The sequence below is a fragment of the Sceloporus occidentalis genome, unplaced genomic scaffold (assembly GCF_023333645.1).
Source record: "Sceloporus occidentalis isolate IW3139 unplaced genomic scaffold, rSceOcc1.0.p SCAF_113, whole genome shotgun sequence".
Classification (NCBI taxonomy): Eukaryota; Metazoa; Chordata; class Lepidosauria; order Squamata; family Phrynosomatidae; genus Sceloporus; species Sceloporus occidentalis.
In genome coordinates, this window is record NW_028317093.1 from 2,415,223 (window position 1) to 2,441,226 (window position 26,004).

Consider the following 26,004-nt stretch of genomic DNA (forward strand, 5'->3'; position numbering starts at 1 on the left):
CTGCCACCTCACATAAAGAGAGGGAGAACTCTTGGGGACTAGAGTTTGGTAGTTCCCTGGTATGCCTATTACTTGTCTTCCATTTCCTGAATTCACATCCCTTTTAATGCCTGAGGAAGAGACCTAACAACTTGGTCTCGAAAGCTCGCAATTAAACTCTCAGTTAGCCAATAAATGGTATCATTTTAACTATACTTTTCTCCACATCCCTTTTACTGCATTATCTTTCAAAGCCTACCAGAAACAATCACGATCAACTCAAAGAAAACAGTAACTTAACTGGGAGCAATACAGTTAAAATAAGTTTGTAAAACATATTTATTATAACGTACTATATACATTATTTTAATATGCAAATGGATCAATAAAATGTAGCATTAGGAAGGTCCGATCTTTTAAGGGCCATTTCTAGGTAGCAGGCATGAACATATGTATAGCATTAATTAATCACTGGAATTATATTTATTTTTCTTACCTGTAATCTCTGGCTGCACGTAATTCCAGTGTACCCAGGACGGCAGGAGCATACATTTGGCGACGTACATCTTCCTCCATATAAACACTTGTAATTGCAAACAGCTGAAAGAATTAAGAATTAATTGAGCTGGAAAACGGAATAGCTTTCTCTGTTACTGTACAAATATGTATAAACAGCTCAATTAGCTGAAGAACTGCCAAGACAAAGCGTTTCACTTACGTGTTTGGCACTGACTCCCCTCCCATTCTGGCGGGCAATGGCATGTGTTTGGACCTATACACTCACCACCATTCTTACACTTTTGAAGGCATACAGCTGTTGAGGTGAAAACAAATATATAACAACTAAAACTGGAAATTCTGAACATAAATCACAAGACTGGATGGTGACTTGGTACTTTCCTTGGACGGAAATTTTTAAGTTCCATGAAACATTATGCAAAACCATGTAGGCTTTTTCTGAGTTATGGATAAAACCAGAGCATGTAAAGTGTATTTAAATGTTTTTTTAATAAACAATATATAGTATATATATAAAACACTGTATTTGTGAGAGTTAAGTAATAAGCTCTTCCTTCCGGATCCCCCCCAGTCCGAGTCCTCCCAGGGACTGCTCTACATACTACGCTTGGGACCGGTAGGGACGATCGACAGTTCACATTTTGGGCTTCTGTTTTCTGTTCCTTTTTTGTTATGATTTTTCTCCCTATATTCGGCCTTTTCTTTTTCGGCACTATACATCAGCAGGGTAAATTTTGTCTGATGTCTTCCACCTTTATCCATTGTCGTGATGGCATTCTGATGTCTCATAGTATTAATACTTACCTGGAGCAACCACTGTAGGAGCTTTTTGTTCGTTATTTGTTTTTCGTTTCCATTGTTTAAAGTTTTCCGTTTTGAGCTCCGTTGTTCATTTATACTCGATTTATGTCGCTGCCTCCTTCCACGGATTTACTCCTGCGCAACTCTCTGCGTATTGTCGCTGCGCTAGTCTGCCGGGTGGCGCCTTTCCTTTTTACTACATGTTCGGAGATTCATGTCACATCGTCTGACCCGTCGTTTACGTGATAGCAGGTTGTCTTTATTAACCATTTTCTGATTTGGACTGCTTATGTATACTTTTTGTATCTGAGCCATGTCTGTTACGCTACTCACCTGCCATATCATTGTTGTGTATGCTTGTTGTTCATGATCTCTGTATTTTTTACACTGCTCAATAAATGGAGAATTAAAAAAAAAGTAATAAGCTCTTACGTGTGTTGCACCATTTTCCTTTCCATCCAGATGGGCAAGAACAAATATCAGGCCCCACACATTTGCCTCCATTCACACACATGGGGTCACAAACACCTAGATGAAAGAGATATTGTGTTTAGTTTCTTACATTTGGAAGCTATGTACAAAATATTGTTGTGATACCTTCAATTTGTGTCAATCTGCAGTTTGTGCGTGTGTGCTACTCTCTTTTTTCGCATTGGGTGCCAATCATTTCTGTCTTCACAATATCAGAGGAAGCTTTTTTTTGGAACTCAGTCCAAGTTTTTGCTGACGGACTATCTCAGACTACTGAACCATTGTCAATAGTTATTATTGTTGGGACTAAATGATTTACTGCAATTTATTCATACAGTGATGTATTGTGATTGCTATACTACATACTTACTCTATTGTTTTTTTTAATCATACAAAATGTTGGCCAATATCACTTACTTCTCTGGCATCTTTTCCCAGTGTAGCCTTCTAGACAGCCGCACACATTATTTCTTATGCACTGACCACCATTCTTGCACGGAGGGCTGCAGACAGCTACAATAAAATAAAAAAATGCAAAAATACATGTAGCAGCAGACAGTACGTATTGTTATTTAAAATCTAAAAAAGACTTTCAGCCCACACTAAACTGTACAACATTATTTAGCAGAATAGTATCAGTTTATTTCACTCTACATCAAGTCCAGACTGGCCATCTGGCACATCGAGCAAATCCCAGGTGGGCTGGTTTCCAACATTTCACTTATTTTTCCCTGCATCCATGCTTATTCAGGAGGTGGCTACACACAAGTGATATATTGGCCACTGGCCTTAAAGTACCAGGGCTGACATTATTGCCGCAGTCCAATACCGCTGCACTGTGAATTAAAATATTAAGAAAACTGTTTTAGAAGTAATAGTCAACTTACCATTTTGGCACTGAGCACCAAAGAATCCATTTGGGCAAAGGCAAATATTTGACTTCATACAAGTACCACCGTTAAGGCAGACCGGGTGACAAGCAGCTAGCCGAAAAAGAAATACATGAAACAAAATTAATCTAACTTTGGAAATTACTTATAATTATGATAAATATAAATCTAAAATCCTGGGGTCTTATGAGATAAAAGTAGTAAATGCTTTTTGCACTTTGAGGTAAGTTTTGTAGGTACTATACATTACATTGTGTACATTGGCTCTTCATGGGACTGTAGTTCCTGGGACCTGTAGAGAAGTCCCAGGTCAGGTTTAGGCTGGCTATATGGCAAGTACAGCCAGGTAGTCTCCGAGCTACTCATCTAAGTTGTAGGTCAGAAGCAGCAAGAGCCTCAGGCTGACTACATCTGCTTTAACTAAATGTCAACTACAGATGTCCACCACCTAGCCATGGGAACAACAGGTGTTGTGGAGTTGTTTTCATGGAAAGAGGAGATTGCTGGGGTTAGTTCTTCATAATGTAAATGAAAAACGTATGTGAATTCAAATGTTCAGACCCCCTTTAAACTCAAAGTTTAATGAATACATCTCATTGTCTCAAGTTATTCTCCCAAAAAGTGGTCCTCAAAGCACGAAACATTTAGTAATATTGGAAACAGAAAACCGTGGGTCATAATGCAGCAATGTTTGCAGCGTTCTAAAAACATGCTTTATATTGTATTCATTTCGGAAAATGGAGCAGATACCTGTGCTACACGTGGGTCCAGACCAACCAGGTTTGCACTTGCATTCATCTGGAGCAACACACTCTCCGCCGTTTTCACAATGCCGATTGCAAACCACTACACCAAGGATAGGAAAATAACATAAGCTTAACTATCAAATATCAAATGCACGTCTAAATGTGAACATGAACAGCAAAAATATACATGATGTAACCAAGGTACCAGTGAATAGACCCAGTACTTAATATATATTTTACCTGCATATAGATTCGTTTTTTTCTTTAGCTTTGATCTCTGTACAGCAAATTACTTTTTTGCCTTTTCAACACCTTAAAATAGGTCATTCATGAATTTCAAATACACAGAAAAATGCTTTCAAAATTCACTGTTCCCTGAAAAACCATAAAACGATAACTGTGGGGGTAGGGAAACTAACCCTTTCAGTGCCACACACCTTGGGCTTTTTTAAAGGGTCAGCACAAATCCATTTAAGTATAATAAGTAGATCCGTCAGTGGAAAATTATACGCATTAGCAATGTAACATAATAAATCATTGTCTTGTGTGCATGGCAGTTTTATTTGTGTTAAGGTACACAGACGACTTACTTGTTTCACATCTTGGTCCAACGTAGCCAAACGGGCAAGTACAGACATTTCTAGCCTGGCAAAACCCACCATGTTCACAGGGAGGATCACAATAAGCTGCAAATAATTAAATACACTGTTGGAAGACACAGCTTACTGCTTGATTGCCAATTACACTCTTAATATGCAGTATATGCCTAAAAACCTCTATTATTTGTGTGATTAGCTTATAGTTATTAATGGGACATCATGCATATGATACTAGAGTGTTCCCTTTAAACAATTGTTTCCCCTCCCTTGCAAGTACATGAAGGCTTCATAAGAATTCCTCCTGTACAATTACATCCATCCACCAACCCCCAGCTCCTTGGCCTGCAGTAGATGTGTTTGGCCGGACACATCGATGGCTTGTGATTACATGATTGCTATACTCATAGCTGGCTTACCAAGAGTTCCAAGAATGCTAGCCCTATTTCTGCCAGTGATTGGCTGCCTCAAATAGCCAAAACTGCCTTGAAATTGACAATGGAGATTAAAACGCGATCACTGGTTCACCAGCGATTGCATGTTGAGGCCTCAGAATCGCTCCCGTAGGAGTGATCAAAGGCTCGGGGGGGGCTGTGCTGGTCTGCTCAGACACCTGGGCAGACAGAAGCAGCAGCAGTGCACCCGCGATTACCACGATTTTGGCGATGTGGGGTCATTTTTTGGATAACATACCAGGTACGTCACAGAACTCATGAGCCCACTTGGGCATGGCGTACCTGGTACATCACCAGATGCAAAGGGGTTAATATTAAACAACAGGACATGATATGAAACGTAAATTTGAATGAACAAACTTAGAAGCGTTTCTCATTAAATCCATAACCCAGAGGCAGTGACATCACATGTTCCCAAGTATTATAAACGTTAATGTTGTGGAATGCATTATCATCATTAAAGTGTTATCACCTTCATTACAAGTGCTTCCACCATACCCTGGGGCACATTCACAGACACTGGGTTTGACACACTTCCCACGATTCTTGCAATCTGGACGACAAACAGCTGGAGGGGATCAAATGTAATTATTAGGAAGTATGTTATTTTCAGCTGTAAACATTTACTCAAATTACTATGCGGGAGAGCTTACCAGTCTGACAGTTATATCCAGAATAGCCAGGCTTACATCTACACACATTCGGCGCTGTACATTCCAAGTTTCGTCCACACGGGTGCCGGCATATTGCTAAAGAAAAGGCAGATTATTAATGTGACATTTAAAGCTACAGTAAAAGCCAGCAGTACAGACGTTAATGCGGTTAATTAGGGAGGTACGCTGGGTTTGCCATAGCGTAAAGACAGCACTGAATAAAGGAGGCTAAGACAAAATGTGATATTGTGAAACAAGAGGGGCAGAGATACATTTTAATGCCAGTAAATATTGCTAAAGGAGTAGTCAATAACAGCCTCCTAGTAAGGTTAATTCAAGGATGTATTTAGGATTAAATGCATAGTGTAGGCAAAAGGCTATTTTGGACATTTTGGGGAGTAAGAGTGGGGGGTGACAATGTGGGAACTCTCCCACCATTCCATTGGTTTCTATGGTGATAAAGCCACATTTTAAACATTCTAGCACATGACACAAAGATCAGCAGAACTAGAACTTAATAGTGTTTTACACAAAATATCAACTGTGTTTACGAGCATGTTAAGCAAAAAGACCTTAGGAGACATGTCATTTATTCCTTCCTTTGAAGGTTTAATCACCTAAACACAATACAGAAACATTTAAAATGTCCATTTCAGTTTCCATGGCATTGCCAAATCAGTGTCTGCTTAAGTGTCACATAAGTGTTTCCAGAAAAAAATGACGAATGAGTGAACAATGTACAAAGAGATTTGAATTAAAACACGTACTTCTTTGATTTTGTGTCATACTCTAACCCACCGACTCACTCTCGGCCCCCCTAGGACTTCATCCACTTTCATCTTATAATCTATATCCTTAACCGTCTCTTTCTCCTCTTCCCCAAGAAAGAAAGATAATGACCAATCTCTGCCACAGTTTCTTTAATGTTAATAATCTATAAGTGGCTTACTGTTAAACTTGGCATATATACAGAAGCTCCATATGGAATATTTGACAGTGGGCAAACATTAGTAGTGAAAAATCCACCATATCGTACCTTTGCACGTAACACCATCTCCATAGTAGCCAAAAGGACATCGCCCACACTTATAGCCTCCATCTTGGCTTGGTTCACAAGTGACACCAGCGAAACAAGGAGAATCAGCGCAAGTTAATTTCACTGGGGCCACTGTATATGCACTCCTCAACTCTCCTCTGTGGTCTGTTCCATTTTTATGTGTTGCAAAAGTCTCATTGAATTTGAAATCATTAACTCTGTCTTGAACAATATTATCTTCAGTCTTTTTTGTTATAGCATCCTTTGTCCTCTCCATCAATGCTGTCCTGTACCGAGAGAGGCTTATCCCACTCTTTGCACTGGGGTGTAAGTTTGTATTAGTTCCTGTGTAACTGGACCTTGATAAGTGACTTTTGAACCAAGCCGTACGAGGTTGATAAACAGTTGTCTGACGAGCATCCGACAATAGTGACATAGAAGTGTTTACAGTAACACTTCCCGTACTTCTGCTATTAGCTGCTGGATTGGGGTCTACAGAGATTGTTGGCTGATTGATGGGCTTCATTGAAGAACCTGAAATATGTGCCAATAAAACCCAGTTATTAAAGGTATTAATGTTGTGTAATTCGGTATGAAAATTATGTAGTAGATGCAAAATGTTTGGAAGTGCAATTGTGAAAGTTGTAAGTGTTTTAATGAAAGATCAAGGAGGTCACAATCAGATACATTACACATGGTAATTATATAGATTTATGGGAGACACAAGATGTGCTCTGTGTCGTGCACATAAACCTTTATTATAAATCCTTTTTTACCCATGAAGTTTGGTAACTGATAAATATTACACATTACACAAAATGTTGAAAGCTGGGGTGAATAGCAATGCAGTTTAAAACTATATAAACTAGGAAAGATGGGTGTATGGTATGTCTCGGCGCATAGGTTAGCCAGCTTAGAACTTTAAGCATTCTACAATTCTAGGTGGTGAAATGATGTTCAAGGACAAAACAGCACATGCAGACACACATACATACACACACACATATAGTGACAAAGCAAGAGCTAAAGAGAAAGGGTCAGACATTTATGACCAATTAAATGGAAATATGAGATACAAGGATTTAAATAAAAGGAAGCAGTACACCACTGAGATCATGTAAATGCAATATGTATTCTTCATAGCATGTGCAGTAAAACAGCCAATTACTGAAACCCTGTGAGTATCCTGCATACGGCAAGCATTGTTATTACAATTTGTTCTGCTCCATCCAAGACAGCATGGAACTGTTTTACTTGACTTCAAAGACATCAGTAAATGTCTTGTCCGAAACATACCGCCTGTGATAATCCTCTTTGAAGATTAGAAATATCTCAGATCAAGACAGGATTATGGCAAATGCTATCTCTGTATTGCTTACAGTTTGTTAACACAAAAGGCAAATATATATATATATATATATATATATGTCACTATGCTTTCTTATTTCAAACTTTACAAAATGTACATCATACTTAAAGACCGTGAACTATACTTTAATGAAATATCCTCTGTGGTTGCTGATTAAGCTTGTTTTCAGCAGATATCTGTATCGCATTTAATAACTGGACAGCAAACAGCTGTGAAATAACATTGTGTAATAAAAATGTTGGGTTGTGAAGAACATTACTTCCTGCCACATCCATTCGGTATCATAAGAAGTCCCATTGCCTTAGATATAAAGGACAGGAAGAATTCCTTAGGAAATGTCCTATAACAAAATGTTGAAGGCCAGTAGTATTCACATATTCATATATTCAACATAACATTTTGGAAAATCATTTATAGGTTGAGGGACAATGGAAAAAAATCTCCATATAATAACCATTAGAACTCCAAAGAACCATTAGAACTTTAAAAAGAATATGCTTTCATGTATATTTTACCACATCCAAACAATGTATTATTCAAATATTCTATTATTAAGAACTTTAAAGAATACTTACCAGACGTATTTGGTTTTAGAACGGTTTGAACAACCCCTTGGTTGTTGTATTTATCATGTCCAACATCAACCTTGTCATTGCCTTTATAATCATAATATTCTGTAAAGACTACAGGGAGTACAGTTGAAGGTATCTGAGTTGTCAAAACCATTTGGACTGTATAAAATAAAGAAATAAAGATGAAAAAGACTAGTTAGAAAACAAAAGAACTTGATTTGACATATATATAGTTCTGTTCCACCTTTGTAACCAATTGCACCATTAGAAACATTATTCCTAGTACTAAATACCCAAACCTTTCCTAGAAATAATTTTGTAATCATGTAAAAATGTACCTTGTTAATAATTTTCGCTAGGAACACTTATAATGTTACCCAAAAGCTGGAACTAATTTATTTTTGTAATAAAAATTGAAAAAGCTCCTGAAAAGCTTTTGTGATGTTTTTATGTAATTAAACCTTAAGGTGAAAGAATAAAATGACAGATCTGCTAGGGATTTTTTTTTTTTTGCTGAACATACTAAAAAGTGCAAATAATATTCTGGAACATCGCCTAAAACGATTTTGTCTATCCTGTGGCAATTATTACGCTCATCATGCCCAAAAATTAATAAAAAAGTAAACGGAAAAAAATACCATTTTATCTCCCTTCTTTTACCTGTAAAACTGACTACATTGTTTCGGAGCAGTCATGTCGCAGTACATAACGCCAATTGCCACTCCTTATACTCTTCAAAGGTTACAGAGTGAGACCACTAAAGCCACAGCAGAACATCATACATACACTATATATATTCACTATTTATAGTATGCATTCATGTTACATATCTTATAAACACGTATTTTCCATTGACATCCACTATCCACAACCTAGGACAGTGATGGCGAACGCGTTGCACGCGTGCCGCTGTTGGCACGCCGAGCCGTCTCTGTGGGCACGCCGTGACTACAGTCATACACTGTAGTCACGGCGTCCCGCGGACTACATCTCCCACAGTTCTCAGTGCTGAGCGCCGGGCGACTGGATATGACGTTTATATCCAGCCCCGGCGCTCAGCATAAACAGCTGTGCGCAGCCGCACTGCACAGACTGCGAGCGGCAAGGAAAGTTAGAACGGAAGAAGCAGACAGGAAGAAGCAGAAAGGAGGAAGCAGAAAGGAGGAAGAAAAGGTAAGATTTGTGGAGAACCAAGGTGGGTGGGTGGTTGATTATTGGGGGGGGTCTGATGTGGAGAACAAAGGTTGTGGGGGGGTCTGATGTGGAGAACAAAGGTTGTGGGGGGTCTGATGTGGAGAACAAAGGTTGTGGGGGGGTCTGATGTGGAGAACAAAGGTGGGTTGGGGGGTCTGATGTGGAGAATGAAGGTGGGTGGGGGGGTCTGATGGTAGATTTGTGTGTGCATATACATATGGTAAGGCATATGTATGGGCACTTGGGCAGGCATATGTGTGTGTGTATAGGGCAGCTGTGTATATGTGCGTTTTTTTCTAAACTAAAACCTCGTTATTCAGGTTTAATTGCAGTGTTGGCACTTTGAAAAAAATAAGTCGTTTTGGTTTGCAGTTTGGGCACTTGGGCTCAAAAAGGTTCGCCATCACTGACCTAGGACAACACATCCACAAACTGTAGATTATATGACATTTATTTTACCAAAGCTTTACAGTTTTCACTTAAAGAACATTAACAGCAAATAATTACCACATATGGCTCCATCCCCTTCATATCCTTGTGGACACAGAGCGCATGTATATGAACCCAATGTATTAGTACAAGGAACACTAGGAAAACAGGGATTAGATGAGCACTCATCAATATCCTCTTGGCAAGTAACTCCTACAAACAAACATCAACATATTAATAAATGAACAAGTAACATTGGCAATATCAGTGTTTTATCTAAAGATTTTTTATAGATATGCATAGACTGTATGTAGATGGATAAATGTACCCCTTTTGTACTACGTACATGGATAAAAATCAATTTTTCATAAGGGGCTCTATTCATTAAACTAGGGGTTTACAGGAGAGATGAACATTTCAATCCTCTGACTCCCCTATGCAGCTTGAAAGAACACCCTCAGTGAGCTTGTCTTGCTAAGTAGGTCTAAAGCGGCCATGCACAATGCTTGAATATGAGCGCTGACGTTCAAGAAATCTCCCTGGATGAACTATACAGTATACAGGGCCAGCTCAGCCCTTTTTACAAGAGAAGCTTGCTGGGGTTGGCAAGCCGGCAAGTTTCGTTCAACTCACTACAAACTCCCGAGTGGGATGTAGACTAATGTTAATCACACCCATCTTAACCCGCACATGTTCAGTCCATTGATGTAATATCTCCAAGGACTTTAGTAATAGGTTTCTTGGATTAAATCAGAGGAAGCCTATTGTAGCTTCCTTAAGGTGCCTAAAATGTAAACCCATTTCTAGAAATAAGATTTTATCCCTTACAGACGTCATCCGGTTTTGCCTTGCACCTGCTTAACCAAGAATATTCATGTCAGTGAGTTAATTTATTTTATAGAGACTATAAAAACCTATAATAATAAGCTTTTGAGTTGGTTTCTTACCTTTAAGACCTAGAGGGCATTCACAGTGGTAACTGTTTATTTCATCCACACATTTTCCAGGACCACACGGATTAGACTGGCATTCATCTATATCCAATTGGCAATATTCACCATTGAAACCTTGAGGGCAAACACATAGGTATTCCCCTTTTCCTGGTGGATAGTTGACATTTGCTACACATGACCCACCGTTAAAGCAACCGCAGGGTTTCACAACAACCTTCATGGAAAAGAATACATAAAAACAGTAATGTAACATTGAAAGTACTATATTAATGTATTACTATATGTAATGTAATGTAATGTACAAGTTCTCCCATTGAATATGCCCCCAACCACAGCATACCCCTAGCTAGTGCTGGGGCTGAGTGGAGGTGAGTATATCATGTGCAGGGAGGTTTATTTGGCTAAACACATCTCCTGCACATCTCCTTCGGAGGTGGGGAGAGGGGAATAGCTTTTATATGCATTAAAGTGGCTATCATGGCTGGGGTGTCACGGTGTCACCCACAGCACTGATAAGTTTGAATAAAATACCTTTCCCTGTTACACACATGTTTAATACTGGATGTTTTCATGCTGTTTCCATAACTGTGACATCTCTGGCTTTGGCCTTCAGGGTATGAAATCACGGCTGATTTTCAGATCTCCAGCTAAACTTGTGATATCTTGGTGAGGCCTGGTACCAAATCTGCCCAATCTCTACACTGTTGGATCTTTCCCAGCTTTGTCCCCATCACCAATAAAAAGAATAAAGGGGAGAGCTCCAAGGGACCTGTGAATTTCCTTAGTGGGGCTATCTCACTTTGCCTGATCTTGTCATGGCATTGCTGGGCTATTTACAAGATGTCAAAACGAGAACCCATTCCCCATGCCTAAATAATATATGGGTAGTTTTAGCAATATTTCAATAGGAGCAACATGAAACATGAAGGTGCTCTACTCACTGTTCACATGCAAACACAAAACACTTGTATGTTGTCCACATTTTGAATGTGAGGTTTAAAAAATGGAGAGAGTAATAAGGGAAATTGCATATATTCATTAAAAAAAACTGCAGCATGCTCAATACTTAGCTGCCATATTCCCATCATTGAATATAGACTCTAGATTAAAATCAATACAGTGTTCATCTACCGGATTATTTTACTTTTGCCATTTGATAATATTTGTGCCACTTCAGAAGCAATGCTGCATAAAAAATACGGCATGTATAATTCTCTCCTAAAGGATGTCGATAAGGATATATAACAATCTTGCCAATTACCAAGCAGTTATCTGGAGTGTCTGGCCTGTAATGTTCAGGAAATGTCAAAAGAAATATAATGTAATGCCAGTGAATGATGGAAAAAATCTCCTTTTCAAGATGTTGCTCTCCTTTTGGACATTCTACTTTAGATGTCAGAAATAAATACGAGAGGACACATTCATACAATAAAGCTTTTAAGTAGCTAGCAAGCTAATAATATTCCCTGCAGGTAATAAACTTCATAATGTAATTATAAAAGCTTATTGAAATAAAAACTTACGTCTACTGTTGCGTTGGTCTTGGCATTGCAATCATCGGCTACGGAAAATACAAATTTCTGCGTACTCTGAGACATTACTTTCCATATTAGCAGCCCTGCCGGTGATAAACTGGCATCCTCCGGACCTGAGTCTAATGTAAAGAGGACGGCAGAGCCTTCCGGGTCGGAGCCCATGAACTGGTATACAAAGTTTTCACTGTAGAAGGTCTGCAGTGTAACAGGCAAGGAATGAACCACAGGAGGTTTGTTATCTGAAATAAGACATTATGAGACTGTGGTCAGCCATTTTCATATTCACAAAATGTATTTATTTCATATTAGTGTAAAAAATGCTAAATTAACTTTACTCGGGACCTGGGTATTTGAAGGCAAAACCCCCCTTCAGGATTAACTTTTTGTGGAAGGCAATAAGGTTAAACTGCAGAAAAAATAAATAGAAAGGGTAACGCACAAAAGTATAAAAGGCATACACGTTCAGATTCCCGGGTTGCTGCCGAATAATAATGACCAATAAGTACACAAAACAAAGCAAGAATTCAGCGCATACCCAGTAGATACCATTCAAAAAACACATCTACGGTGGAGATATTGTGGATTCCATCACACTATAGGACCATTATGCTATTATGTCAAAAAGGGTTAAACTGCAGACCTGCCTAGCTGCACATATATTGATTACATTCTACCGATACTATGTTCACAATCCTCTGAAGACACCCATTTTTATTCTTACTTATATGTAGAATGCCATTAGCTGTCAATTTGCCTCAAGTAGAGACAAACTAAACCCATTATGTTGCAATTTAGAATGACCATACACTCAAAATGATTTCTGACAAAGCCTTTTGCTGTTATTTAATGTCAAATAAGACTAATAAAATGTCATAGGATTGTTTTAGGGTAATGTATTTTGTTGTATTTTTTATTTAGCTTGTAAGCTTGTTTGAGCAGGGCCCTTACCTCTTGTTCCTGTAAGTCAAATTGTTTTATTATACAGTACTTGTTATGTCCGGTTTAACCATTGTACAGCACTACGGAATAATAATAATATAGCACTATATACTACAGTAATATAATATATTTAAAAATCTAATTCAGATTTAAATTAGAGTGTAAGCTTGTATTGGTTTGCCGTATCTTGTCATTTTTTCTAGTTTTGTCATACCCCTGGAAATATGTATCGTAAGAAATGCTGTGTAAATCATTGTCAATGTATATAAATAAGATATAATAATAATTCAAGAATTTGAAATAGCCAAATATATTGTCTGAAAACAAAAAAAGAAATGCAGTCTACGTTAGAAAAAAAAAAAATCTTACTTTCGGCAATTGACCATGTTAGTTTTGAGATGTCTGGCCTGCAGACTAAACATGGGCTGGTAGGATTGGGGTCCCCCTCGCCATAACAAAGTCCATCTATATTACATGTTTTCTCCTGAAAAAACAAATAAAAAGTCAAGGTGGATATTAAGAGATTTATTGCAAAAACAACAAATTTATTCCTAATGAATATTTAGATGAATATATTATCCTATTATTTCAAAGAAATGCACCTCAATGGCTCAGTAGCTTAACAGAGACATTTGCATTATATATATATATATATATATATATATATATATATATATATATATATATATTCATCTAAATATTCATTAGGAATAAATTTGTTTATATATATATATATATACGTGTATTTTTTTCTATGTTCGACCATGTTTTGTGAGAATTGCTATGCCGTTCTTAGTCATTGCTCAGGGTAGGCAGTAACGGTAAAAGCCACATTTAGAACAAATGACTCTGCTGTTCCTGTATGGATACTCTGTTCACCCCTACTCCTGTTTTGTCCACATCCACACTATACTGTATCTCTATTGTAAGACAGACATGGTTAACTAACTAGACGAGGAACACAGTACATCATCGTGCTGTTTGCAAACGGCAGAGCTCAGTAACAGCCTTTCCAAGCTAAATTAACGGCAAAACACCTCTTCCCAAGTTTTGTCTAAAGGCTGTCCTGTACAGCGGACAATTACTTCCAAGGAATCCATGTATAAAGTGGATATAGAGGCAAAGGTGATAATTATTGACCTTATTTGCATGCGCCTACCCAGAATCCCTGTGGTTGTGGCAGCACCATGAGATTTCTGAGGGAAAACAAGCCTTCTGGCTTGTTTGGTGTTTGGTGAATGTAGATGAGTTAATTTTAGTGGAATGGTTTTCCATCACCTTTACCCACCATAACTTATGAAATGGTCCTTTCATTTTGAAACAGTACATTTAAGTTTTGCAATGAGCATAAACAAAAGTCAGGGTCAGACTAAGCAAATCAGAAAAACAAATGATGCTTCTGATGAGACTGATATCGGAACTCAAATAAAAAATACTCCAGGTGGAAATATAAATATATTGGGGTGCAGAAGATAAAAGCAATCACAGCAATCGCTGCCATACGTGTTTTGCCTGTATGGCTTATTTATAAATATTAAAATGGGAAAAAAACAGCTGCATTAAGTAGACCTTCTCCTCGTTTACATATAATCCACAAATGCAGATAATTAAAATGCCCACTACCTCCTACATAAAAGCAACCTTGGCCATTATATACATCCATTTTACATCAAATCTGTACTAAAAACAAATAATGTTAGCACAGTTTATACCCCAAATGTTGTTTACCAAGAGATTTTCGATGCGTAAGAATTATCATCCCATCCAATGTGTCCGCGTTACCGCGGGATTTATTATCCAGTATTGTTATACAGACTTACACGCTGTAACCAGATATGATTCTGACTGTGCAAAAAAACAATAAACCAGTGCAGAAAAATCTTTTTGTCAACAAAGTAAAGACCCATGTAATACACACTGTACCTTTAACGTACATAGTCCATCCGACCCTGGGTCACAGGTTTGGCATGCTCCATCATATAAAGTAATTACTTTAACATTACTAAAGGTATAACCATCATTAGATACCTGTGGATTAATAAATTTGGAATACACATTAGAACGTACCAGGAAAGACTAAGGGGTCATAATAGGGTATAGATTGGAAGAAAGGAGAGGAGATGTGATAGAAACATTTAAATATTAAAAGGATTTCACAAACTACAGGAGGGAAGTCTACAGGGGAGTACAAATATTACAACAAGATTTCAATCTTACACTAGAGGGTCAGAGGTTTAGATGATGTAATATAAGGAAGTTTTACTTTAGTGAGAAGGTAGTACATAAGCGGAACATCCTCCCATCAGAAGTCATAGAGGCTAATACAGTGAGGAAATTTAAACATGCATGGGATAGACATATGGCTATCCTGAATATAAGACAAGGCCAAGGACTGATTAAGATCTGAGTATTTATAGCTGGACAAATCATCAGACTATATACATATGGATAACGCATAATATTTTGCTAATTTCCTGCGAATAAAGCACGCAATCACAAAATTATCAAGGTAAATGGGTATGTGTAATCATTTCTATGTGTCCCATTGTTTAGTTGGAGCATAATTACAAAACATAAGAGTAATACCTTTACTTGCCACTTGGCAATTGGCTTATCATCCACCAGGCCAATGCCCTCAGACTGATGGGCATCTACAGGAACCTGACAATCAATGGTTCTAGTATTCCTGAAAGCAGCATCCATCAGGACTGGTTCAGTAAGGATCCATTTGCCACCACTATACTGGGAGAAAGGCAAGACAATACAAAGATATAACAACAGTTTAGTTGTAAAGAATAGTTGAATTGTAAACAATATGTAAAGCAACATTAAGGCACTGTCACGGAGCTGGCTAGTCCGGCCGACTACCTCCGCTGTCTTGTGCTCCCTTAGCCTGGGACACCACACTTTCCCCGGTTCCCCAGTCACTAGCCGAGACTCAGTGTAGGGTAAAACCAAACGAAGACTGATTTATTTCTCACACACAGAGCTGGATATATCCAGCAAAACACACATTAACATAAAACAAGATATTGGGACACAAACCGCCCCCTTAATCTGCCTCTCAGAGACAACAGGGGCAGTAACGGGATTAACAATACAATAGGTGGGGGGAGACTGATTTATACAACATTAAACATCAAAGAATGGTGGTCACTCCCTGGTGGCAGATCCTGGCTGTCTGCTGGAGATAATCCCCTCAGCCAGTGATGAGAGGATACTGCTGGGGGTAGCCACAGAAGCCTTTACAAACCCAGGGCCCATAGTCAATAGGGAGGAGGCTGGCAGTCAGGCTTCTCCAGTGGTCCCAGTGATGGAGGCTTCCGTCACAGGCACACTTTCATATTTATTTTTATATAAATTCTCCAAATAATTATGTTTGGTTTACTAATTCTAATTATTAAGTTTAGGTGTTTCTGGCTGTCAAAGAAAACCACCTTTGCCACAAGTGAGTTTGTGAATTCCGCCCCGTTCCACTGTAAGCGCAAGCCTTGTGAAGTGTAAGCGTCTAAAAACAGCATTAGCTCAGCCTCAAAGCAGTAGACCACACACTCACAAGTGGGGCTCCTGAGTGCCGAAGCACACAAAAAAATCAACCTCCTATGTAGCATCACACACTACAGTTCCAAACTGGAGCAACATCAGTGCAAGCACCGTGCATCAGAAGCTTTATGAAATGGGTTTCCACATATGTTTGGTCATATAGTATAGCTTAGCTGATTAATCCAATTAAGACATCATATGGATAGAAAAAGGTCTGAATAACATTCTCAGTATGATTATGAACATAGAGAAAAATAATATAGCATAACGTTTTCAACTGAACTTGTACAATCACATACCTGCATCTTGGTAAATTCACACTTGAGATTAAGCACCTCTTTAAACCCTTGTCCAAACACCCTCACAGTAGTACAGTCATATGTCCGAACATCACAGAGTCCAGAATTTTCCAGCTCCAAAATCTCAGGCACCTGGTCTTCAAAAGAGTTAAAGCACAGTCAGTACAACAAAGCCATAACCAATGACAGAAAACATTCTTACATTTCCTTTGATTGTATTTATATTCCTATAATTTAAGTACTTACCAATCAAAATGCTACAATCATAGGACCCATAACCTTGAAAACAGGAACATCCCCAATCCATACACTGCCCATTGCCACTACAGTGATTCGGACATTTTAAGGCCAAGAGAATGTGGTCCACCATTTGTTCCATATATCCTGTATTGTGACTTCTTAATTCTAAGAGTTTTCTTTCACATTCATTTTCCAACAGCGCCACACCAGCTTCTGCCCAGCTTAGGTCATCCTTCAATAATACATCTGTGATGCACATATCGACTACTTCTTTAGGATGTGTTCCAAGGAAATCAACACACAGTTTCCCTATGCTGGAGTTCAAAACAGAGTGCTGGCAAAATTCTAAAACATATGAATGACTTAGGCCTGATGGGGTAGGCCAGGAAGGCAAAAAGTCCTGGTGGGTATATGTAGAGTGGTCTTCAGGGAAGAAGTAGCTGAATCCTTCCAAGTCAGTTTGGCTTAGGCTTTGATATGGGAATGTAGAAAGATATTCATAATAATTCTGACGTTTCATTCTGTTTCTAACAAATTTCTCTGTAGAAATATGGCTGTGTTGAGTGTTCTTTTTTACATATGTTATTTTTGTTTTCCCTATGGTGTGTTCCTTTGTTTTACGTATTTGTCCAGTAGAATTCTCCACATCATTAAATGTTGTTGTCTTAAGAGAACTATCTACAACAGAACGCTTATTAAGGTTCCGGAGAGTATCTGGTGTGTTGACGTACTCAGTGGTAATGTCCAGACCGGGTATCAGTATTGGAAACAGAACATTATCATTTTCTTTACAAAGACTGGACTCAGTGTGAGAAGTTGTATAGAGTGTGTTAGGAGGTTGATACATCTGATTCCTCTCTTTGCATCTACAATACTTCACATTGTTTGAGGACTGTGAAAAAGATGGCACTTTATCAAAAAAACTTTCTCCCGCAGAAATCCTGTAATGACAAAATGGTAACAGCGATGGTTAACATGGTAATATCTCGCATATTGCATAATTTAAAACATGTTTGGATAATTATGTGCTGAAGAGAAATGAAAAACATGTGAGCTCCAGAGGGTTATCTTGCTAAGTTTTGAAGTTACTAATGACCCTGTAGTTTTTCTGACTTTGATAACCATAAAAAGAACTGACAAGATCATTTGATTGGTTGGATCCTGTTGAGTTGAACGCAAAAACCTAAAGGGATCCAACGCTCAGTAGACAACAATCCTGGACTCTGAATGTCTCTGAAAAAGATTTTCTCTTTCCAGATAGATCCTGATAGATAGCGTTTCAAATTATTTGATCAAACTGCATTTATTAAGTTCGGTCCACTAAAGGCAATTTGATTTTCTAGTTTGTCTAATTATTGGTGAAAATATCCTTGGCTAAACTAAACTTTTTGAAACAGATATATAATGAAAACAAATTGTTTAAACAAATCAAACACTGATTTTATGTTTTTTCAAAATTATTTTTCAGTTGTATACTATGTTGTATAATATATACCTATAACAGTATACCAATAGACAGGAGCTTTATTTGTGTTGAAGTTACTTTAAACTTTTGCTGCATACATCTAATAATCCACATTTTCTACTCTAAGATTTAGTAATTTTCCAAATTTTATAATTTATATCAATAAGAATACAGTCCTTCGCAGAGCCGGCCTTAGGTGTTCTGGCGCCCTGTGCGGACTACTCCTCTGGCGCCCCCCCATCCCAAAAAAAGAAAGGAATAAAAACTTGTAACAAAACCCCAATCACTATATACTACGCCAAACATTGATGTGGTCTAGGCCTACCACTTAATTGTCTGGCTTAGTAGTAGGGATGCACCGAAACAAATTCTGGACTGAAACCGAAAGTGCAGCATTTACCTGGCCAAAACCGAATATGACCCCCCCAACACCGTAAAAAATCTAACACTTTTATTTAAAGTAAGTAACACACCAAAATAGGAGAAAACAATTAAATAATATTATATATATATATATATATATATATATATAAAACACTTTCAAAAAGATGGTCAGCACTCCAGGTCTTTAAATTGACAATTTCATTTTATTCAAAGTCAAGTCGACGTTTCAGTCATTACTGACTTTCATCAGGACATGATATATATATAAAGTCCAAAAATAGTTACCGGCACTCCAGGGACTTTCCAAATAACCACACAAACAACTTCGGTTTTCAAGTCTATATATATCATATATATATATGATTAACAGCAATCACATTCCTATCATGCCCAGGCATACCCAGATTCCAGGATTTACTCGCAGACTTGGCATGATAGGAGTATGATTGCCCTATCTCCCCCTTCTCACTCTCTTCTGCCGTATCTACCCCTTCTCACTCCCTTCTCCCTATCTACCCCCTTTCCCCTGTCTCACTCCCTTCTCCCTATATACGGCCTCCTAACTATCTACCCTTTCCCTCTTTGAAGTTCACTTACCTTTCAGGAGTCCTGCGGTGGGGGTGCAAAGCCTCTGCCTCCCAGCTCTGCCACTGTATGGAACAGTATAGAGTGATGGGAGTTATGATGTACTTTTAGAGCATAATTAGATCATGAAAAAGACATTGGAAATGGTACAGCATAACACCCATCACTCTCACACACTTACCAATCCGCACATATACTAATCCACACGCATACCAATCCACACGCATACCAATCCACACGTATGCCAATCCACACGTATACCAATCCACACGTATACACTAATCCACACATATATACCAATCCACACTTACCAATCCACACATGTATACCAATCCACACGTATACCAATCCGCACATATATACCAATCCACACATATATACCAATCCACACACATACCAATCCAGACGTATACCAATCCACATGTATACCAATCCACATATATACCAATCCACACATATATACCAATCCACACATATACTAATCCACACGCATACCAATCCACACGCATACCAATCCACACGTATGCCAATCCACACGTATACCAATCCACACGTATACACTAATCCACACATATATACCAATCCACACTTACCAATCCACACATGTATACCAATCCACACGTATACCAATCCGCACATATATACCAATCCACACATATATACCAATCCACACACATACCAATCCAGACGTATACCAATCCACATGTATACCAATCCACATATATACCAATCCACACATATATACCAATCCACACATATACACTAATCCACACACATACCAATCCACTCTCACTGAATGCTTTCCTACCTTTCCTCTTTTCTCCTTACAGCTCCTTTTCCTCCTCTTCGTTCTTCTTCTTCAGTTCTTCTGTCTTCTTCCGGGTCAGAGGGCACGGACAGCGGTGGGCGCGGCTTCAGTGCTGTGCGCCGGGATCTGACAACAAACCCCGGCGCACAGCAGCTGTTGCCGCGCGGATCACAAGGAAGCGGTATCGGAGGTCTTTAACAGACCTCCGGCTCCCTTGAGTGATGTTAAGCCGGGTTCAAGGGAGATCCTTGAACCGGCTTAAAATCACTCAAGGGAGCCGGAGGTCTGTTAAAGACCTCCGATACCGCTCCCTTGCGAGCCTGCTCCTCCAGCGGCGGACATTACTGTCCGTCTCTGGAGGGGTGCCGGGTGCCCCCCTGATGAGCAGCACCGGGTGCCGCTCGCCCCCCCGCTAGGTACGCTGCTGGCGGCAGCGGTACGCTACGGTGGCGGCGGCGCCCCTGGAGTGTGGCGCCCTGTGCGGTCGCACAGGTCGCACACCCCAAAGGCCGGCCCTGGTCCTTCGTTAAATGACTAAATTGGTTAAACACTTTTATCATATCTATAGTAAGTTTAATTTAAATTGAGCTGAATTTTCAAACCATTTCCATCCACCATTAAATGATATCTTGTTTTCTGCAATCAGTGTTAAATTATTTTCCTTTGAAGTATATTGAATGCCATATAGTCTTATCTGATATGGAGATAACATAACTGCTTTTGAAACTCTTTGATAGAAGGATTTCACATTGTTCTGTTTGAATTGGTGATTTTTTTCTCATGTGTCCAAAAAACATCAGTATATCTTATATCAGTAAATCAAAATATACTTTTATTATGTTTACATACGAATGACTATGTAGTCAATGAACTATGTACATACCGGTATATCCGCTGGCTGGATAAACACGGCCGCACATTTTGCTCTTACACTTATGAGGCCGCATTTATCCAGTTGGCGACCAAACACTAAGTGAGTATTTAGTAGACACAATTTATTGTTTAAACATACTATTTAGTATCTCAATTCATTCTCAAAGGGAGAAAATATAAAAAAGCTATTATTACACAATAATGTATTCATAATAATTGTTAATTATGAAATTATTGTATGAACTACATTTCATTGCTTGTGGTTAATAAGGAATTGGATACAACTCTCTCTCATACTGTGTAGGATTCAGGTAAAGTAATGATTGTACATATCTGTAAGAGTAGAAAAAGGTGGGAAATCACATTTTTGTTCTGCTAAATCCATTTTTTATACCAAAAACTTCTGGAAGCAGAAAACTTACTTCCATTGACTGATGAAATGAAGGTGGCTGAGTGAAGTGTCTTCAAGTTCAATTCCTTTTCGGTTATGAAAATCATTTTCTGCGTTCCCATCAAAGGTACCACAAAGACCAAGGGTATTGTTAAAATCTAAGCCAGGAGCCCGGAGAGTCAAACTCATCCCCCATTCACTCACATCTGCTCGGATAAAGGCTCCAGATGAGAAAGTGATCTAGAAAAAGATAGCGAGATAATATTTACTCATAAACCCATATCCAGGCATATGTAATTTCCTTTTCAGTGCCAAAATCTTTTATCAGCCCAGCTGGTACTACAAGATGGTTATAGCTAGAAACATACTGAGACATAAAGGAGATGGTTATACTGCCTAGGCCTATACTCAAACTGCTTTAAATGCCTTAATATTGTTTATATCTGTTTTGGTGCCCATGCTCAAAAAGCAAATATGCAACATTTCCCAGAATACCTTATAGCTTTTATGGGGAAAATAATTAATTCTTTGAGTACAATATCACTGTACAGTGCTGTATACAGTGATTTATCAAACTGCAGATATTTTGGGTGGATTTCCCTGAACTGATTCTTTACAGCAACGCTAATGAAGTATGTTCCGCCGTAGACGTTTATAAGAGAGAGTATCAGGCTGAGTGAGCGAACCCATTACATTCTATAGCACATGCTGTATGATTATGGAGCCTTGCAGATTGGGCTAAGATTAAAATATACACAAATGGCTAAAATGTATCGCCATATAAACATTATATTATGCAGTTAGAGCTGTTTTAAAAAAGAAAACAACCCAATATTTATGAAGACTTTTTTTTTTTACATTTAGTGAGTTCCCCTTTAAACAAAGCTACTTCTTAATTGAATAGTATTAGTGTAGATTTGTCTACCACTATGTAGTTTTTGTTAAGTAATCACTGGATTACTAAAATACCGGTATATATCTGATCATATTTAGCAGACATACTGAAATAATACCAGAGCAGTTATCTAATGATTTATATTCAGACGGTGTCTTAGACTTATTATGCAATAAAAACTGGAAAGCAACAATTTGAATGAGTCTCTTATTAGTTCTTTGTGATAGAAAAGCCATTTGCTGAAACATATATTTGCTGATTTAATATAACAATGCTCTCTCTTGACCAGCTTCCAGGAAGGCTCTCCTCTAGGACACGCTGAAAACATCTGTTTTCTGGCATATAGATTAATACTTTCCCACAGGCCATTAAATTAACCCCTTAATAGGTGGAAGTCATGAATCATATTAGAGAGAGTTATAGAGCCCTCCAGCACCATATTGCAGTAATAAATCACTTGCCGATACTCATGTTATGACTTCCTTTTTGACAGTTTCCACTTATCCTTGCAGTGGTTTAGAAATTAATTTAGAATTGAGTGATTAATAGTTTATGTATTCAACACAAGATTTCTAATAAGTCTGATTCCGAACATATAATAGTAGGTTTTGTTGTTATCGCCTCCTATTTTAACATTTTAGTTTATTGATGGCCTGATCAGAGAGAACATTTTTGTTTCTCTTTTAAATACCTGATGGGGAATGAATATGTACAAAACTTTACATACCCCCCCCACAAATTGCTTAAAAAAATCACTTGTAACAAAGTAAAACATGGAAGAAAGTTCTAAGAATTCTAACCTAGCACTGAATGTTCAGTTCTACCAATATTAAAAGGACACTACAGCCATCATATGCACTTTAATGCCTGTGATACCTGAGAGATCCCTTTAAACTTACATGATGGGGGGATTCTGAAATGTGCCCCCTTTTTGCCACCCCCAGTTAAGGAGACGTGTTCTTTGAAAATATTCTACTACCTGTATTGGATGTCAAGGACATTCTTAAAACAATTTGACTTTCTACTGGTCAGCAGATAAAGGACATTTATTGAAACACTATAAAATAAAACCCACTTTTCCTCAACTGTAATATGCAAATAGTTCCCAATAATAAAGTGTAATACATACTGTGATCTTTCTTCCAAGATAATGTTCAGTAATTCTGAAATTAGTTGTTGAGGAATCCTGACTCTTCACTGACAGATGTGGCTGGGATTCATGGAGCTGTCCACTACACATATCAAATGTAATAATGTCTCCTTCTTCTTTAGCAACAAAGCCACAGTTGCACGAGGCTGGGTGGTGAACACTTCCGCAATCCCACTGCCGGACATGCACCTCAAAATCGCGAGACACGCTCTTGTATAACACAAAGGTCCCAGTGTTGAAATTATCATAAACCCTGAATCCACACAATAAGAATAAATACAATAAAATTATTTCTTTGCTTTGTGAGAAATCATATTGCACCTGAGCAATTTCAGGTGGGATAAGGTGTAATCATAGCCTTTGAAACAAAAAGAAACGTATATTTTTACTATTACCTTCCATCAAATGTGATGACATGAGGATCCGTAAATGAATAGCAGTAGGCAGTGGGGAGGTCCTTTACTGTAATCTAAGCAAAAATAACTTAAAATACAGAAACATTTCCCTTTAAATCGCACTTATGCCGGAAAGTTGAAATATGAAAATTACTTTTGTAGATAAGTATTAAGCCAGTATCACAACCTGAAACTGCTGTCCATGAGCGGTGATCTGGCTATTGCACCTCTTCCCGAGTTTTGTCTAAAGGCTGTCTTGTACAGCGGGCAATTACTTTCAAGGGATCCATGTATAAAATTAATATAGAGGCAAAAGGTGATAATTGTTAGCCTTATTTGCATGCGCCTACCCAGAATCCCCTGTGATTGTGGAAGCACCATGAGATTTCTCAGGAAAAAACAAGCCTTCTGGCTTGTCTGGTGTCTGTGGATGAGTGTTTAATAATACTTCTACTATCCTTTGAATTTAAGTGGAAGGATTTCCATCACCTTTACCCACCATAACTTATGTAATGGTATTTCTTGGCTACCCGAAGCCTCAAGTATTAAATCAGTATCACAGCCTCATGCTGACAGGTCCCGTTAAGGATGAGGAAGCTGTCCATTGATTCTTGGCCTTTTAGCTAAGATCAAGTGTAATCCCGGGGGGGGAAGCCAAGCCAAGCCAAGGAGCCTGAGGTGCTGATTTGCCCCTGCAGAAGCGCTGGAGTCACACGGTGAGCACACGATCTCACTGGCGGTCTTCCTTCACTTCTTTCATTTATATATCACTTTGTTTTTCATGAGTGCCAACTAATTTCCCCTTTATTTGATTTCACGTTTTGTTTGAATTCACGGTGAGGCCCTCACCATGATTTGGCACATGATTCGGTCACCTTGTTTTTGGACACTGTTTTCTTTTTAGAGGCAGTGAAGCCTGGACTTTGCTAGAGGAGGATTGGGAGCCTTCTGGCCCCTTCCTCTCTTCAAAGAAGGCCAGCAAAGGAGTCTCACCCTTCGGGGTGAGACTCAAGATCCGACCCTCCTATGGGCGGGGAGAGGAATTTGTCTGGGTTTCCCGTAAGGGAACTCAGTATCGTATTCTGGCTTCTGCTGCCCACAGCACAGTTGCAGCACCCAGGAGCACGCACCAAAGCTGTCCATGAGTGGACTTAAACTTAAATACAAAAAGCTATCCATGAGTGGTGATCTGGCTGTTGCACCTCTTCCAAAGTTTTGTCTAAAGGCTGTCTTGTACAGTGGACACACGTACCCACACACACGTATGTGTAAGGGGTGTGTATTTTTCATTTGCATGCACTCACAAACTCACATTATCAGTGAATAAGCAAGTTGTTTTGGAAGAGTATGTATACTCCATTGAGTCTGAGAGGGTGAAACAACCCCCAGCAGAAGTGGTAAAGGCTAATACATTATGGGGGTTTAAACATGCATGAGGTAGGCATATGGCTATCCTGAATCAAAGAAGAGACCAAGGACAGATGAACTGAGTCTTCACATCAGGAAAAAGGGACGGAGTCTGATAAGTCAAGTATACTCTTAACTTGACTGACCACTCAACTTCTTAATGAATACTAAAGCCTCATTTATAATCTATTCTGAAGAGCACACAGAAATGTGCTTTCATAGTTATAATACTTATTGTATATATTCTGTATATATAATATGACGTTATTAAAATCTCATATTGCCTTTTTAATACTTTACATTCTCACTGATATATTTCTTTGCATTCCCACACACATGCAGGCCAACACGGCTATCTCCCAGACATTACAGTCCTAGGAGCTTGTACTATTTCAACACTAGGGTCATTAATATATGTCTTGGACTCTGACC

The 26,004-nt window shown here is 38.5% G+C and overlaps 1 protein-coding gene across 1 annotated transcript in view; it reads right to left on the bottom strand.

Annotated features, from left to right (window-relative positions):
• Positions 1–439: 439 nt before the first annotated feature.
• Positions 440–26,004, bottom strand: part of LOC149282546 (von Willebrand factor D and EGF domain-containing protein-like) — a 50,212-nt gene continuing 24,647 nt past the window's right edge. Inside the window, exons 11-32 of the mRNA XM_089498115.1 lie at positions 24,166–24,239; positions 23,750–24,023; positions 21,757–21,965; positions 17,226–18,160; positions 16,980–17,116; positions 15,724–15,879; positions 15,061–15,165; positions 13,507–13,621; positions 12,187–12,437; positions 10,769–10,877; positions 9,789–9,923; positions 8,091–8,246; positions 6,147–6,680; positions 5,111–5,206; positions 4,930–5,025; positions 3,997–4,092; positions 3,411–3,506; positions 2,658–2,753; positions 2,188–2,283; positions 1,732–1,827; positions 698–793; positions 440–579 (exon numbers count right to left, since the gene is read on the bottom strand). Coding sequence (XP_089354241.1) covers positions 440–579; positions 698–793; positions 1,732–1,827; positions 2,188–2,283; positions 2,658–2,753; positions 3,411–3,506; positions 3,997–4,092; positions 4,930–5,025; positions 5,111–5,206; positions 6,147–6,680; positions 8,091–8,246; positions 9,789–9,923; positions 10,769–10,877; positions 12,187–12,437; positions 13,507–13,621; positions 15,061–15,165; positions 15,724–15,879; positions 16,980–17,116; positions 17,226–18,160; positions 21,757–21,965; positions 23,750–24,023; positions 24,166–24,239 — 4,098 coding nt within the window. The remainder of the gene's footprint in view (positions 580–697; positions 794–1,731; positions 1,828–2,187; positions 2,284–2,657; positions 2,754–3,410; positions 3,507–3,996; positions 4,093–4,929; positions 5,026–5,110; positions 5,207–6,146; positions 6,681–8,090; positions 8,247–9,788; positions 9,924–10,768; positions 10,878–12,186; positions 12,438–13,506; positions 13,622–15,060; positions 15,166–15,723; positions 15,880–16,979; positions 17,117–17,225; positions 18,161–21,756; positions 21,966–23,749; positions 24,024–24,165; positions 24,240–26,004) is intronic.